Genomic DNA, 16432 nt, shown 5'->3' with positions numbered 1-16432 from the left:
CCTTGGGCAAGTTAACATTGCTCTCAAGAGTCACACGCTCACCTGTAACTTGGAAATAATACTCCACCCTGCAGACTCCTACAAGGATTCAATATAATAATGTACATAAAAGCACTTGTCACTGCCCCCTGCAGAGGAGTTATTTAAAGACACAGGCCTCCCTTTCTGAGAAGCACCTACGTGTCTGGCACTGAATAACGTAACACGGGCGTGTCAGAGTTACTCAGCACAGACCTAATTCACCATGTATGACTCTACCCCTTGCCTCCAGAGTATCTGTTTCCATTACAGCTGTCAAATCAAATAACCAAATACTAATTCAATTTTGGGGTATAGTCACAAAATTCATCTGAAAAACTACCAGAATGAGTCACTTCCTTAACATCTATCTATCTATAGTGGATGCCTCTAAATAATAAAACCTGTATCTATCGCGGAGTTGTAAATAACACAGATGGAGGTTCTATCCAACAAGAGTGCACTTTTTGTGAGGAGAGAAAACATAATTCCTAGAGCTTCATAGTTTAAAAGGGTCCAGAGTGAAAAGTGAAGCTGAAGAAAAGAGAAATCTTAGACTCAGTGTGTTCCGAGTTCAGGGAAACTTCCCTCTCTGCTCCACACCTCCCTTTGCCTCTTAAAAAGGTATTTAAATAACGATTTGAGACAGTTTTACCTAAAGTGATCTTATTCACACCTAAAATGTTTTTTAAGAGCACTATCCTATAACTAGGGACTGAATGTAAGCTACTTAAAGTATTTTTCAGAATTTTTTCCATTATAAAATTAATCTAATGAAATAACAGAAAATTTAGAAAACAAATGATGTGGGAAAAAAATAAACATAATTCCATCATCTGAAGAGAATGCAGGAAATACTTGGGAATAATCCAAATTTCATTCCTTTTAAAGTTTTTCTCCTTCCCTCCTTCTTTGCTTCCTTTCTTTCTTCTTCCCTTTCTCTTACTTTATTTTTTGCACATTTGTATTTAAATAGTACTACTTAGGAGTGCCTGGGTGGCTCAGTGGGTTAAGCCTCTGCCTTCGGCTCAGGTCATGATCTTGGGGTCCTGGGATCAAGCCCCACATCGGGCTGTCTGCACAACAGGGAGTCTGCTTCCCCCCGGCCGCCTGCCTCTCTGCCTATTTGTGATCTCTGTCTGTCAAATAAATGAATAAAAAATCTTAAAAAAAAATAGTACTACTTAACATCTCTCAAGAATGAATATATATGTATATATATACTATCCATGTAATATGAGATATATATGTATCAAATGGGAGCTGATGTGTATTCACATTGCTGCATGGTCATCATAACCATCACTTTGATGTCTGCATAGCATTCTGGTATGTATGAACCGTGATTTAAAGTCTCTTATTGTTAGGCATTCAGTAAGAATCATAGCTTTTTTTCCCCACTATGAATGACTGTAATAAACATCATCTTACCTAAAACTCTGTGGTATTTGGTATGATTTTTGTGGTACAGCCTCAGAACTGGAGTTAATGAATCTCTGGATCAAAGTTATGAAATGTAGATCTCCTTTTTTAAAAAGATTTATTTATTTATTTGAGAGAGAGAGAGAACACAAGCATGTGCCAGGTTGGGGGACGGTCAGAGAGAGAAGGAGAGAGTATCTCCAGCAGACTCCCAGTTGAATGAGGAGCCTGATGAAGGGCTCGATGCTACAACACTAAGATCGTGACCTGAACCAAAATCAAGAGTTGGACACTTAACATGCTCAGCCACCCAGGTCCCTGTGTATATTTTGCCCCAGTCAGCATCATTTGTAATGTCATGCAGCTGATTTCTGGCTAAACTGGTGAAGGAAAAGACAAAGATGAATTCCTTAGAAGAAAGATTAGGAGACGGCAGGTGAGGGAAATTGACAGAGAAGGAGAATTTCAAAAATATTAACTTTAGAGAATTAGATTGAACCAAAGACAATACTCCAATGATGTTGAATAAGCCCAATTCATCCAGAGCATTCATAAGGAAACTTTCAAAAATGCCCCTTTGATATTAATTTCACAGGTTTCATTTCCAAAAACGTGTTCCTTTCCGTGCCATAAGGAAAATATCATTTTGGCAAAGTTGAGGCAAAACCCATATTTTGACATAGTTTTGATGGTCATGCAAGTGACTCTACCTTCCTGGAAGAATCTCCACAAGATGTATCAGGAGACATCCACAGGGGTACCCCAGGGGCTCAGTCAGTTACACATCTGACTCTTAATTTCAGCTGAGGTTATGCTTTGTATTCAGAGGGGAGTATGTTTGAGGATTCTCTCTCTCCCTCTCCCTCTGCTCCTCCCCCTGCTCATTCTCTCTCTCTCACTCAAGTAAATAAATAAATCTTTAAAAAAATGACCCTGACTGATAGTGACCCCCCGAGAGTAGAGGATAATGACTGCACAGTGCACAAGAGGATTCTGGGAAGCCAGTCACATGCTCCTTTAATCAGGTTGCAAGTTTCATAGGATAGGAGAATTCAGTTTATGAAAATTCATCAAGCCCATGAAATGTGTACTTTCCTATATATATGTTATACCTTGCCTTCAAAGGTCTGGAGACAGACCCTGACTTAAATGGTCAGGAGCTATCATACCAAGGTGAGTGGCCAAAATGGAGGCAGACTACGGAGGCAGTATAGAAGGTATAGTTGGGTCAGGCAGACATGTTCCTAAGTCTAGAGAGGCTTGTCCAGTAAGGGACAAGCAGAAGTCCTGAGTCCAACAGGAAAACTGGAAACATAGGCTCAGAACTGTGGACAAGAGGCAGCAGTGTGGACACAAAGGATCAGGACATGTGTAAAGACACAGTCACTCCATACAGGAAATGGGTGTACAAAGGCAGAGAGGGCTGTGAAGCTGCTCCACATCCTTCCCACCTATAAGCTGCAGTCACCTCCTTCCCCAAAATACCATCTTGGTGGAACTTCTACCATGAGAGCTTAATTGCTTTGGGAAAGGTGTTGAGAAAAGGTCATGAATACCCTAGCTAATATGCATATATGCTGCATCATCTTTAATTATTCTAGCAAATATTCTTTTCTCTGACAGAAATGTGTCAGCTTACCAAAATGGACACCTAGAAGGTCGAGGTAGAGCGTTGAAACTCTGAGACATGATACAGAGAAGCAGATTTGGGAAGACAAAGGCCACCAGATCCATAACTGTGTTGAAGGTTGTTCCTTTGAGCTAATGTTCTCATGAGCCAAGTTGCCACGGGGAGAGATTTTTACTGCACAACCCTCACTGTATGCAAGTTACTATTGTACATTCCACTTGTTTTGAAATTCAGAACCCAGCTCAGACAGGTTAATGGTCCTATCTGAATAACCCAGAGGTCGCCCCACCTCCTTAATAAGAAATAGGGCTATTCTTGGCCTACTGGGTCTGTTCTTACCTCCATGAAAGTGGCCTCATGGAAACTGGTGTTTCTATGGTGATGGAGACAGCCCACCCCCACTGTACCCACGAGATCTCTTCAAGAGCATGGTCAGCTTGCCACAGGTGAGTGGGGCTCTGGATTTTCTTTTCCTTCAATGATACACAAATGGCTTTATAGGCATGGAAGGGACCTAATGAAACTGCAATGTTTTTCTTTAAACAGAAGGTGCCCTTCAGTAGTACTCTCATTCTATGGAGGATACGCTTCAAAACCACGGTCATCCCTAGTTAATCCCCAGAAGCATTATCCCCACCAGGTGGGGAGATATAAAGCGTGTCTCTGCCAATGGTTCCTGAGGAACGTTGTCATCACCTGCTAATCCTGGAGCTCTGAATACAATTACATTTCTAATCTGAGGGTTTACCAGAGAATACAAATGAAAGGAACAGCATCATTGGTATCCAGCATTCCCGAAGTACGGGTTTAAACTTCCTTTGGAATTTTCAGGCCCTACACACCCCAGATACTCTAATTCACCAGTGCCCTGTTCATATAGGACCCCAAATGGGGTCCAGCCAGCAAAGCCTGCATGGAACCACCATCACCTCCTCAGCTGTGGACTCTGTTTGGCCAGTGACCCTGCCCAAAACTGCATCAGCTCCTCAACCTGCTTGTCAGTCTGTCAGCTACTATTGAACTCGCTGGTAGCAGGTGATCAAAAACAAAGCAAAACGAACTGACAGAAAAACACACATCGTAGCCCACTCCACCCAACTTCTACAAGAGCAACCCTTCTTTACATGTGCTAGTGTTTCAGGAAGTGGCTTTTACATCGAAAATATTGTTAATCCTAGACCAGTCTAGCCCAGAAGTCTCTGAAAAACAACAGTCTGAAATCCCATGGAGTTCCTCATCTCTGATCTCCAAAGCCAGTTGTATCTGTTAAAGTTTCATTTTGCCAAGAAGATAAATGATAATAGAGAGTTTTGTTAACTCCACCTCTCTTGCAGAAAAATAGCTGTTTTCAACACTGTCTCCTGTGGAAGGCCCCCCGCTGTGCCAGTATGGATGTATCCATGAACACATGAGCATGTACCTACCCACTTTTAAAAAAAGAAAAAAGAAGAGGAGGAGAAAAACAAAAAACTACACCAAGTCTCTTGTCAAAATGAAGAATGTTTAAAAATCCAGCTTCCTACAGCAATGAGAACAACACCTATCCATTTAGAGGACTGTAACATCCTCAAAACCAATCTCAAAGTCTTTTTTAAAAAAATCTCAGTTGGAATAATATTATTGAGCCCTCCAGCTAATCCAAAACATCACAGTGTCGTTTCAGTCATCATTGAGGCCATAGCCTGATGGAAACAAAAGAGAATCCTGCCTCTTAAATAACTGTAAATACACAGCCCTCCAAAGACGGTCTAGGGCTTTGATTCCGAGAGGAGAGGAGAGGAGTAGCTTTTCTTTTATTATTCCAGTTTGATCAACCATAACCTATTACTTTTGCCGGTTGTTCTGCAAAGATTCTCATAAAGCATTTTCAAAGATTCATATAGCCAAGAAAGAATTTCTCGTCTTTAGTAAGTATTGAGCTCCTTTATACCAAAATGCAAAGTGCCAAGAGAATCTGTAGGATGGAAGAGGAGCCGGCAGAAGAATTAGCAGGAACTGGGAAACTCCTGTGATAGCCAGAATGAAGGATTTGGTCAAAATCCCAAGTCAAGTTGAACAGGAAACAGAACTTTGCTAGGGATGCCTGGGTGGCTCAGTTGATTAAGCATCTGCTTTCACCTAAGGTCATGATCCCAGGGTCCTGGGATCTAGGCCCACATAGGGCTCCCTGCTCAGCGTGGAGCCTATTTCTGCCTTTCCGTCTGCCTGCCACTCACCCTGCTTGTGCTCTCTTGCGCTCTGTCTCTCTCTCTCTCTCTCTCTCTCTGTGTCAAATAAATAAATAAGACCTTTTAAAAAAAGAATAACTTTGTTATATTATGACACATCAAAGGTGGAGAGCCATGGCCCTCCAAAGGGTCATGTGCAAGGTGCATTGGTCTCTACCTCACCCCGCCCCCCTTTGCAGCTCTGGAGGCTGGAGGCTTGGGTGATCTTCCCGAACCTGACCTTGACCAGTACAAGGTAGCCATGTTTCCTAGTGGACTCACAGGCTGCCATCCAGCTTCTCAACTAACACAATGTTATATGCATGTCTCAATTTCTAGCTATAATTTTTTTCTATGCAGAAGGTATTTCCTTAATTCTCCAGCAGTGCCTTTCCCCAGTGAGATCTCCTGGCAAGTCTCCTGCAGCTTTGAGGTAGCAATCTGGAAGGTAAAGCAAGTGGATATTGTCCCTTTAAAATATCATTCAATTAGGTCTTTTGTAATACATACAACATAACGAGATAGCCTTACCGATTCTAAAGAAATTGCTAGTGCATTTCATCAAAGGCACAATAATGGAAACATCGATTCACTCCTCACCACAAACATCTCCCTTTGATGCTGCAGTTACCTTCCTACTAACACTTTTCATTTTCTCTAGAAGAAACCAGCTGCCTCAATGCATGCACATCAGAGAAGGTTCCAGTCTCAAATGAGACATTGGTGTATCAATCTTGACTCTTCATCCGCTGCTGCATAACATCCCTCTCCTTGAGTCTAAACCAATAAATTATTCCAAAATAAAGAAAAACTCCTCTAAACCCTGGACGATCGAGGCTAGGTGTTTTATGCCAACTCTGCAAATGTTGCCAGGGGCATCGTCTGCCTCCTCACACCATTTATTTAAAAGAATGGCAGGGCACCAGCTAGAAACTTTATGGGCCTGAAGAACATTCAGCCACTTTATGCAAAAGATGTCAACAAGAAAGAGTACCTAAGGAATAATACATCCAGAAATGTGCAGTGTGATTAGGAAAATCCATCAACACCCACTGCCACATTTCCAAATATTTTTACTATGTAAAAAAGCAGCCACCAAGCCAGAAAGTATTTTGAAGGCGTTATACCCACAAGACTACTTCATGAGCAATACCCCAGATGTTCTCAGTGCTATGGAGATGGGGGAAAAAGATAGTCCTTCTAGATACACCCCTGCACTTGGTTTATCAACCTCTTGGCATGAGATGTCTAATCTAGCTTGTCTCTGTAATAATAAAAACATATTTTAGGACTTCTGAGTGTCATTTCCATAAATTACCATCCAGCCTCTAACAAGAGCCCCCCATTTTTTTTAATACAGCTTCAAAATTCATAGCAGTACGAAAACATCCAAAATCACAGACTACCTGACATTTGACTAAGTCTTTCAAACACTATCCACTTGATGCCATGAAAGAAATGTATTTGCAATGGCTGTACTTTGCAAATGTCATGTGGCTGTCCTCAGGGGATTACGTTAAGCACCCGGCACCCACCATGAAGCTCCATTAATGAGAGATATAAAGGTTATGGTGAAATTATTGTTTAAAGGTGCTGACATCTCTCTCTCTCTCTGTCTCTCTGTCTCTGTCTCTCTCTCTCTCTATCTCTATCACACACACACACACACACACACACACACACACACACTTGCAATCACATATTCAAATACATACCGAAGAGCCACTGTCTCAGGATTTAAGAGAGAAAAAGCAAAGCTATTTCAATTAAGGTTAATCTGTGGATATCCCTACACAAGGCAGTGCTTAGAATTATCTATCTTCTTCCCCTGATTGATTTCTGAACATGATTACATAATAGTTTGTACTAAGGTTCTCTACTAAGGAAATACAAAGAAGGATAATCTAAAGTCCCTTTTCTTAAGTACAAGTTGACCAGGTTCGTGACCACAGCACTTCTGCACTCCTCCACTAATCCGTTCACCTCACAAATCCAGTACCAGGCACTGTGCTAGTACCGGTGCTACATCAGAGCAAAACCAGACCTGGTCCTGCCCTCCTGGAGCTTGTAGTCTGGGGAGAAGCACAGATAATTCGAAGATCACGTAAGTCAACATCAAATCCCATGCATGACACACCTTTGAAGGGGAAGTGGATGGCACTACACCATCCAGCACTGAACTTTGTCAGGGACTCTAGGGAAGACATCCTGAGGAAGTGATATTAGATTTGAGATCTGACAGCAATGAAGGTGCCTTCAGGGAAGAAGATTCCAGGCCCAGGAAATGGAGCCAGGGAGGCAACTGGGGAGAACTAAAAGAAGGCCATTCAAAGGCAAGTTGTAAAAGTGAGTCAAATCAGAGGAGGGACCAGATAATGAGGTCTTCTACAGAGGACTGTGGTCTTTCTTCTGTGAGCAAGGAAAAAATGCGGAGATCCAAAGATCTACATTTGGGAAATAGATCATCCGGGTTATAGTACCAACACACTAGAAGAGACTCTGGTTATTACTCAAATGACAGATATGACCTATGTTTGAGTGGTGGTGGAAACAGAAGTCCACAGAATTAAGAGATGGAGACAGAATGATAGGTTACAGATGCTAGGTTAAGAACAAGGAAGTGTTAGGGATTCCTCCTTGGTCTTGGACTTTTGCAACCAAATGGATACAACCAAATGGATACCAGGGAACACTGGAAGAGAACCAGCTCTGTTGAAGGGAGGGCAGAAGTCCGTTTTAGGAAAACCTTGAATTAAGAGCCTTTGGATACATACAAGAGGCAAAGTCAAGTACACAGATGGATAAATGGATCTTGAGCTCAAAAAGGAGGACTTACTGGATTGTTATATCTTAAAGGTACTGGTAGAAAACAACAAAATGGACATGTTTGAGACTCCTTCCTTTGCTAAGCTACGAACAATGGTCTATTCAAATTTTACTCAATGTGGTATGTGGGAATACTCCCTAGACTTGGAATCTGACAACATTCATTCCAGCTCTGGCTCTTCCAACTACTGGCTGGGCAGGCTTGAACAGACAGCTTAGCCCTTCGACACCTGCATTGACTAAAATCACTATAAAATCGCTATGAATACACATTTCCTACTTGCTTCACAGGGTTGTTCAGGTCAAATGACTAAAATTATGGAGGAAACCATCTTAAGCCTATGAAATGATAAACAGCACTGCCAATAAGTGACATATACCTGCCTGCATATTTTGATACTACACAGCAGGAAGGAAAGTTCATTGCCGTGGACCAAAGGAGCCTGGCGGGAATGATGAAACGTCACTGAATACCCTCCAAAATTAGGACTACGAAAACAAGAGCTTCTCACCAGGTGGTACCTGGGTGACAAGATGTGAATAAAAACCGTGTATGCTCACCTTCTGATCCAGACTGTAGGCCAGCACCCAGTCCTCCTGCTTGGGATGGAAGAGGAGACTCTGGATGTAGAAAGTGAGCCGGTATTTCTGGTAGGTGGCCCCCTCATCTGAGCTGATTAATATGCTGCTCTCCATTTCAGGATCACTAAGAAGCATGATCTAAAGAAAGGAGAGGGGAGAAAATACAGATGGAGTTAGCATGAGAGAATAAATACAAGAAATTGAAGCATAAATATAAAGTCATCTGTACTTGTATATCACAGCACAGAAAGGGGTATGTGGGTCTCTATTTGAAATATTGGCATTTTTTCCCCTGATTTAGTCCTTCGTTGCTGAATGGAGCTGGAATATTATGCATGTTAGGTCTGCATACAAATGAGGCTTCATGTTGTGATGTCCGTCTTACAGGTACTTTCCTTGTTGATGTCCATCTTTTAAGTACTGGGAGCATATTCTTAGGGTCCTCTGTCCCCTGACCTTGAGACCAACACACAGCCCCTTCCCTTGCCCCCTCCCTCAGTTCTCCAAGGCACTCTTCATCACACTATTGTTCTTACTGCCCTTTAGTCTTGAAAAGGATCCCCATCTTATCCCACTGTTTGTTTTGTTCTTTCTGAATTAATTGTTTGAGAGATTTAATTGACTTAAGTGGTTTCAATGATCCCTTTGTTCTACATACTTTCCAAAGCCCATATCCTCAAAGGCCCCAGGGGCAAAGACTGCTGCTCCAAAAAGTGCATCATTCCCAAGCCAAATGGACAGAATGGTGTAGCACAAAGGCTTTGGCATCCAGGGAAGGAGATTCAAACTCAACGCTTCTCTGTTCATCATGAGTCACCTTGGAAACCTACTTAACTCTAGAGGCCTCAGTTTCCACAGCAACAATTGAGTATCTTGATATCTGAAAATGGCTTTGAGTACTTGGCATAACAGAGTCTTACAAGTGATCGCTATAATTATCATTGACCTTTCAGTATTTACCTAAAAGCTCCCTCCCATCAGTGCAGATTGGCTTCTACTTATAGTACCTCAATGATATTGGTCTCATTAAACACGCAACTGACTTTCCAGTATTTCATCCAACAGAACTTAGACACTTAGACCTTTCCCACAGTTGAAATCCTGACAGTCTTTAATACCAATGGCAATTCCATCTTTCTTGCAGCATTTTCTTCCACGGGCTTCCATAGCACCATACTCATCTTGTCTTCCTTTAGATTTGTTTTGATCCTTCTTGGATCTTCTTGTATAATATTGCTAACCCATCAGTTTAGACCCTCTTTTCTTTTATCCAAAGCACTGTTCCTCAGTGACTTCTTCCAAGCTTTTCTTTCTTTCTTTCTTTTTTAATTACCATCTTTCTGGGGATGACTCAAAAACTCAATCTGGATCTCAGGTCTCCTCTACGTCTCAGACCCAGCTTCCTGGCAGATTCTTCTATTTGGAAGTCCACAAACACCTCAAATTCACCATGCCCCACAATGGACCTGATCCCACTCCTATCCCTCTCCCACCACATCCTGCCTGGTTCAGCTCATGTTTCTACAAATGATTCAACATAAAACCAAAAACCTGAGAGTCATCCTTGACTCTACTTTCCCACTCACCTCTGAAAATGACTTAGTCTTTGAACCCCATGTATTTTACCTATTAATTAGCTCTAAAATCAGATCCATTCTCTTCCTGCCATTGTAACTTCCATAGTCCAAAACGTGATAATCTCTACACTGGGTTACTGTAAAACATCCCTAGTCAGTCTCAATGCTGTCCCTTCCTGCCCCTCAATCCACTTGATCACACTGTGGCCAAAACAGCTATCCTATAAAACAAATCTTATTCCAACATCCCCTACATAAAAGCACTAGATGGCTTTTCCTATATTCTAAAAACCCTAAAGCAGCCTAACAGACTCTACCCCCTACTTTTGTCCTGGCTTCATCAGCATCACTGCCCTTTTGACCTTTATTATCCAGTGAGACCCAGCTCCTTCGAGTACCTCATGTTTGCTGACCGACTGAATGAGCAAATGAGTTTATCTCCTCTTAGAGTTTTTCCTGCCTTTGGCTATACTGCCACCAATCGTTAGGGTACTTCTACACATGGTGGAACCACAAGCCCCAAAGTACAAAATAAAGCCAAAAACCATTCCCATACCTTATAAAATAAAATTATTAAATAGCAGGATTTTTAAAATGTTACCCATAGTATATATTACTATTATAAAGTAAGCTTTAAAACAGATTCAATCCCTTTCACTGCAAGGATTCGTAGTCCTTTTCCTCTTTTACTCCTTTATAGCTTCCAAAACAAGCTTTTTCTCAAATATTTGCTTTGGCTTCATTGAAATAAGTTATTACTAGTTATCAGCAAATTTTTAAGAAATGGATGCAGTATTATTTTTTTCATTCATATGTGAATAATTGGGGGCAAATGTTCTACGATGGGTTTTTCATAGAATAGCTTCAACCCCCCCCCCGAGACTGTGAAGGGGTAGGGACAGCAGATAAAAGCACCCCCACTACCCTTGAGAACACCTCAGGGGATGCATCTGTGCTCCTCCCCAAGTCGGAGAGGACACACACACTGAGGAGGAATGAAGCTTTCATCACCACCCTGACTTGCTTCCCACCATGTGCTGATGGGATACATAACAGGCAATGAAATCGTTTTTCCCCTGGAGTAGAGAAATTAAACTGCTTATTTTATGCAGGTATAAAGAAGCCTCATGCCTATGATTTTAATTAGAAGATAAGACCAACATCATAAACGGACTTCATTTTATATACGATGAGTGATTATATACTGAATAAGGGGTACCATCAAGTATCTAGTGCAATGTAGTCTCTTGCCAGCGGTTTCCTTCCAGGTGCACGCGCACACACACACACACACACACACCCCGCACAGGCACATTTATCCACACACAAATGCCGCGTGTATGTGTGCCACACAAAATACACGCTACCACATACACGGATGCCACATATAGTAGCACACACGCAGACATTAATGAATTCATACATAAGGCATATTGACACTGCGTGGTGGGTTTAGAGAGCTTCTGTTGGCAAGAGCACATTTTTATTGCAACCTTTCTCTGACATTCTCATCAGAAATCCTTTTATATACTTTGATGTCACTGGCGGTGTCTGTATTCAATGCCAGTTTCTGAGAAGAATGAAATGAAGTTGAAATAGAAACCCGTATGTTCTGGATTTCGATCCATCCTGGGCAGGTCACTGGCTAGTTTATCAAACCCTCAACACAGATCAGGTGAACTATCATCAGTTGTCTTTTATAGACAAGGAAACTGAGGACCAAGGGAGGAAAGCAACTCGCTGACTACCTCCTCTGAATGGCCCAAATGCCACCACCTGCCCCTAACCCTAACACCTCCTGGACCTTGAAACCACAGCATTTTACTGTCTTTACCAAGGGGCAAGTAGGAGTCAGAGAAGATGGCTTCATCCTTTTTTTAAGCATCTCTGAGAAATACACACACACACACACACACACACACACACACAGAAAAGGCAGCTTCAAGAAAGCCCCTCTCTTCCTCTCATTCATAGCCACCCCTGGCCTAGAGACTAAGAAGAATTAAATAAATAGGAATCCAAAGAGGAAATAAAATGTTAGTGCAAAAAAAAAGGGGAGGGCATAATATTAAGACAAATATAATATGAGAGCAAATACCTCGTCAGAAGTTGTTCTTAAGGTAAAATACAGGTATTGTATATTAATACAGGACATATGTAAATAAAACCATCCCACATCCATTCCAATTTTTACTATTAAGCAGAGATTTCAAATGCAAATGCTTAAGAGGGCAAAGCAGGTAAAATAAGTGAATGAAGAGAAAAAGGCAAGACAAGGAGTAGCGAGGAATTTGCCAACACGAAAGGCGCACACCTTTCCTTGAAACATGTAGAATTAGATTTTTTTTTAATTGTACCCAAATTAAATGTGTTTGTGGACCAAATTTATGAACTAGGCAGGTGATGCTTATGAAGTTATGATAGTTTGTTTCTACTGAAACAAAGAAATGTACAACCTTTGCCCCTTAATTTTTAGTTCCATGTATATAGTATAAAACCTACAGTGATGCCTTTAGATGTCCGTGAGTTCTGCATTTGTGCGATTTGCACCATGTGAATGGGGAAGCGTTTCCATTGGAGATTTTGTTTTGTTTTGCATTTGCTTTCTTTTCATTTTGATTCTTTATCCAGCTTTTCCTGACATTAAGATCTGCAGTGGGAGTATATGTGTGTACTGGGAGGGGGAAAGGGTATTTCACATTCTGTTTAGGAGAGTTACTAACACTATAGGCTCTGGGGGCACGGGACTTGAGGTCCAATCCTCCGTCTACTACTTTGTGTGTGAAGGTGAGGATATCACTCAGTTTTTCCAAGTCTCTTACCTCATCTATTAAAATAGAAGAAGTTAATAACTGTATCTAACTCACAATGCTGTTGAGAGGATTAAATGAGATAATGATTCGAAGAGCTTAGCAGAGATGCATAACTGCTAAATAAACATTAACCTTTATCTTTAAATCACCCCGGGTAAGAGCACAGCTGAAGTCAGAAGCGATGCCAAGCAGGCTGGAGACAAATTGAAGCAATTTGGGGATTATATGCCTCCCTCTTGGCTCCCATCATTCCTGAGCTTTGTGGAAAAAAATGAAAGGGATCGGTGGTGGAGGAAAGGGGAGTTGGTGTTCAGTGAACAGAGTTGCAGACACGCAAGATGATCAAGTTCTAGAGAGCTGCTGTTCAACAATCATGCTCGAGTTAATGATACTGTATTGTACCATTTGAAGAGTTGGATGAGAGAGCAGATCTCCCAGGAGCTGTTTTTTGTTTTGTTTTGTTTTTTAAACACAATTCGAAAAACCATGAAAGGATAAAAGAGGAAAAAAAGCTACATTTCACATGCATTTTACATTGCTGGGAATATTTTAAGAAAAATGCACTCTATTTGCATATATCAAACACTGCCACCATGAACACCTATCAGTAGATTATTGTCAATTTGCTAAATGTATTTGTGATTTGAATGACCACTCTCCTCTCTTCAAAGATTCCAACCCTTGAAGGAATTAAATGCATCACTGAGGTAGGGGTGAGAACCTCATACGACCAGTCTCTACCGATTTGGCTATTTACTGTATGCGAATTGTCTGTAGCTCAGATTAGAAATGGACAAGTTTTAGAGTTTACCAACATTTGGATTTTTTTTTTTAATCATGTAATTTTTTTTGCAGGAAATTCCTTGGAAAGTTGAACAACAGCAGCCCTAATTTTAATGGGGTTTTGCAAATTTCAAAGGTCATACAAGGTATTCAGGAATCAGACAGGGGCTGTGCTTAGTCAGCTTATGCTTTTAAAAGCCTGTTAGGTTTATTTGTATCTAAACCAGTCAAAATTAATTTTGAAGAGTTCAAAATCATTCTCACGAACCTTTCTACAATGTACCCTTTCTTGTTGCTTGGCATGTCTTCCAAAACCATTGAGGAATATGTTATTTTAGTCAATTGTATCCTCTCTGCTCTGTCATCTATAAAATGGGTGAAAGCTAAAGGTTTCTCGTCTCTCACTCTGCCAGGGAGCTCAGAAATGCAAAGGAATAAACTGTAGTTCAATGCTTTGAAAATGGTCGCAGAATGCAAAACTCTGAATAGAAAGGGAGAAATACTATAATTTACTGTATAATTGAGTCTTAATGGGAGATGCTTAGCACAGTTAGGGCTCAATAAGAAATAACAATAATATCAATACAAGCTCACAAAAGAATATAAGAAGATGCTCTTTAAGCTGACCCCCAAACCAATTGACATAATTGATAGGTTGTTGAGTATTGACTTACACATAAATAGAGCCTGCTATAGATAAGCCTTTTAATCATGATTTAACAATATACCAGCATTCACCACCACCCTCATCCATCTGTACATCTATCTATCCATCCACCCACCCATCTATCTAACATCTCTTGTATCAGTGGTTCTCAACTGGGACAGGAGTGGAGGCCTTGCTGCCCGCAGGGGCACACTGAGCAACGTATAGAGACATTTTTAAACGCCACAACTGGAACAGGCAAGGGTGTTACTGAAATTTCATGATGAAGCCCAGAGATGTTGTTAAACACATTACAATATATAGAACAGCACCTCACAATGAATAATTACCCAATTTTTATTGGGTAATGAGTAATTACCCAATAATTACAAAATGTCTATAGTACTGTTGTTGAGAAACCTTATCATAATATACACATTATACACACACATATACACACATAAATATACATATACATATAAATCCTTTTGAGAAAAATATGTAAACTACATACAAATTTTACAGATATGCATCAATGCATATTTATGCTTCTACACATCTCTTTCATCTACTACCATTTATACATGCCGCTCACTTTGCCAAGATTAGACGCCCTGTCTTTCTACCCTAACCCACTGTATTCAGCATGTTTCTCCTTGTCCTTCAGAATTTAACATAAGCATCACCAAAAAAGCAACAATCACTGTGGCCTTTTGGGCGGAAAAAGCACAGAAACAACAGCTCAATAACATGAAACAAACTGGATAAAAAAAAAAAATGGACAAAGAATTTGAATAGACATTTTCCCCAAAAAAACATATAAAAACTGGCCAAAAAGTACATGAAAACATGTTCATCATCGGTAATCATTAGGGAAATGCAAGTAAAAACCACTGGGATGGATGGCCATGATCTAAAAAGATAAAAACTAAAACCTGAAAACAGCAAATGTTGGTGAAGATGTGGAGAAATTGAAACCTTATGCATTTTTGGTGGGAATGTAATATGGTACAGCTACCATGGAAAATAGTATGCTGGTTCCTCAAAACATTAAAAATGGAATTTCAAGCAAACCAGCATTTTCACTTCTGGATATATATACCCCAAAGAACTGAAAGCAGGGTCTCAAAGAGATGTTTGTACACCCATGTTCATAAAAGCATTATTCACAATAGCCAAGGATTCACTGATGGAGAAATTGATAAACAAAATGTGGCAAATACACACAATGAGCTATTATTCTATCTTACAAAGGAAGGTGATTCTGACACACACTACAACATGTATGAAATACCAGGACATTATGTTAAGTGAAACAAGCCAGTCACAAATAGACAAATACTCTATGAGCCCACTTACATGTGATACCTACAGTAGTCAAGTTCATAGAGACTGAGTCTGTAATGATGGGTGACTAGGGGAATGAGGAATGAAGAGTTGCTTAATGGTTAGAGACTCTTAGTTTTATAAAATGAGAGGAGTCTGGAGATTCACACAACAATGGGAAGGCACTTAACTGAATGTATCCTTAAAAATGGTTAAAGATGGTCAGTTTTATGTTATGAGTCTTTTACCACAATTTTTTTAAAAACACAAAAGTAGGGGTGCTGGGTGGCACAGTCAGTTAAGTATCTGACTCTTGGTTTCTTTTTGGCTAAGGTCATGATCTCGTGGTCATGGGATCAAGTGCCACATTGGGCTTCATTGCTCAGGGCAGAATCTGCTTCCGATTCTTTCTCCCTCTCCCTCTGTCCTCCCTGCTTGCACTGGTTCTCTCTCTCTAATAAATAAATAAAACCTTCTGAAAAATCCACAAAAATAAAAATATACAATAAGGCATGACATGACACAAAGCAATGTGTGAGGAAGATTTAAAACTAATCAAACACACACAGAAACACTATTTACTCAACTATTATTTACTGAGT

At 40.5% G+C, this 16432-nt stretch overlaps 1 protein-coding gene across 3 annotated transcripts in view; it reads right to left on the bottom strand.

Annotated features, from left to right (window-relative positions):
* The window catches only part of SORCS3 (sortilin related VPS10 domain containing receptor 3), a 593475-nt gene that overhangs the window by 284024 nt on the left and 293019 nt on the right, over positions 1-16432 (bottom strand). For all 3 annotated transcript variants that reach the window (XM_032313389.1, XM_032313390.1, XM_032313391.1), the window contains one exon: positions 8665-8823. In XM_032313389.1, coding sequence (XP_032169280.1) covers positions 8665-8823 — 159 coding nt within the window. The remainder of the gene's footprint in view (positions 1-8664; positions 8824-16432) is intronic.

This window comes from Mustela erminea, chromosome 14 (assembly GCF_009829155.1).
Source record: "Mustela erminea isolate mMusErm1 chromosome 14, mMusErm1.Pri, whole genome shotgun sequence".
Classification (NCBI taxonomy): Eukaryota; Metazoa; Chordata; class Mammalia; order Carnivora; family Mustelidae; genus Mustela; species Mustela erminea.
Note: the sequence above shows the minus strand (reverse complement) of the source record. Positions and strands in the feature narration are given on the sequence as shown.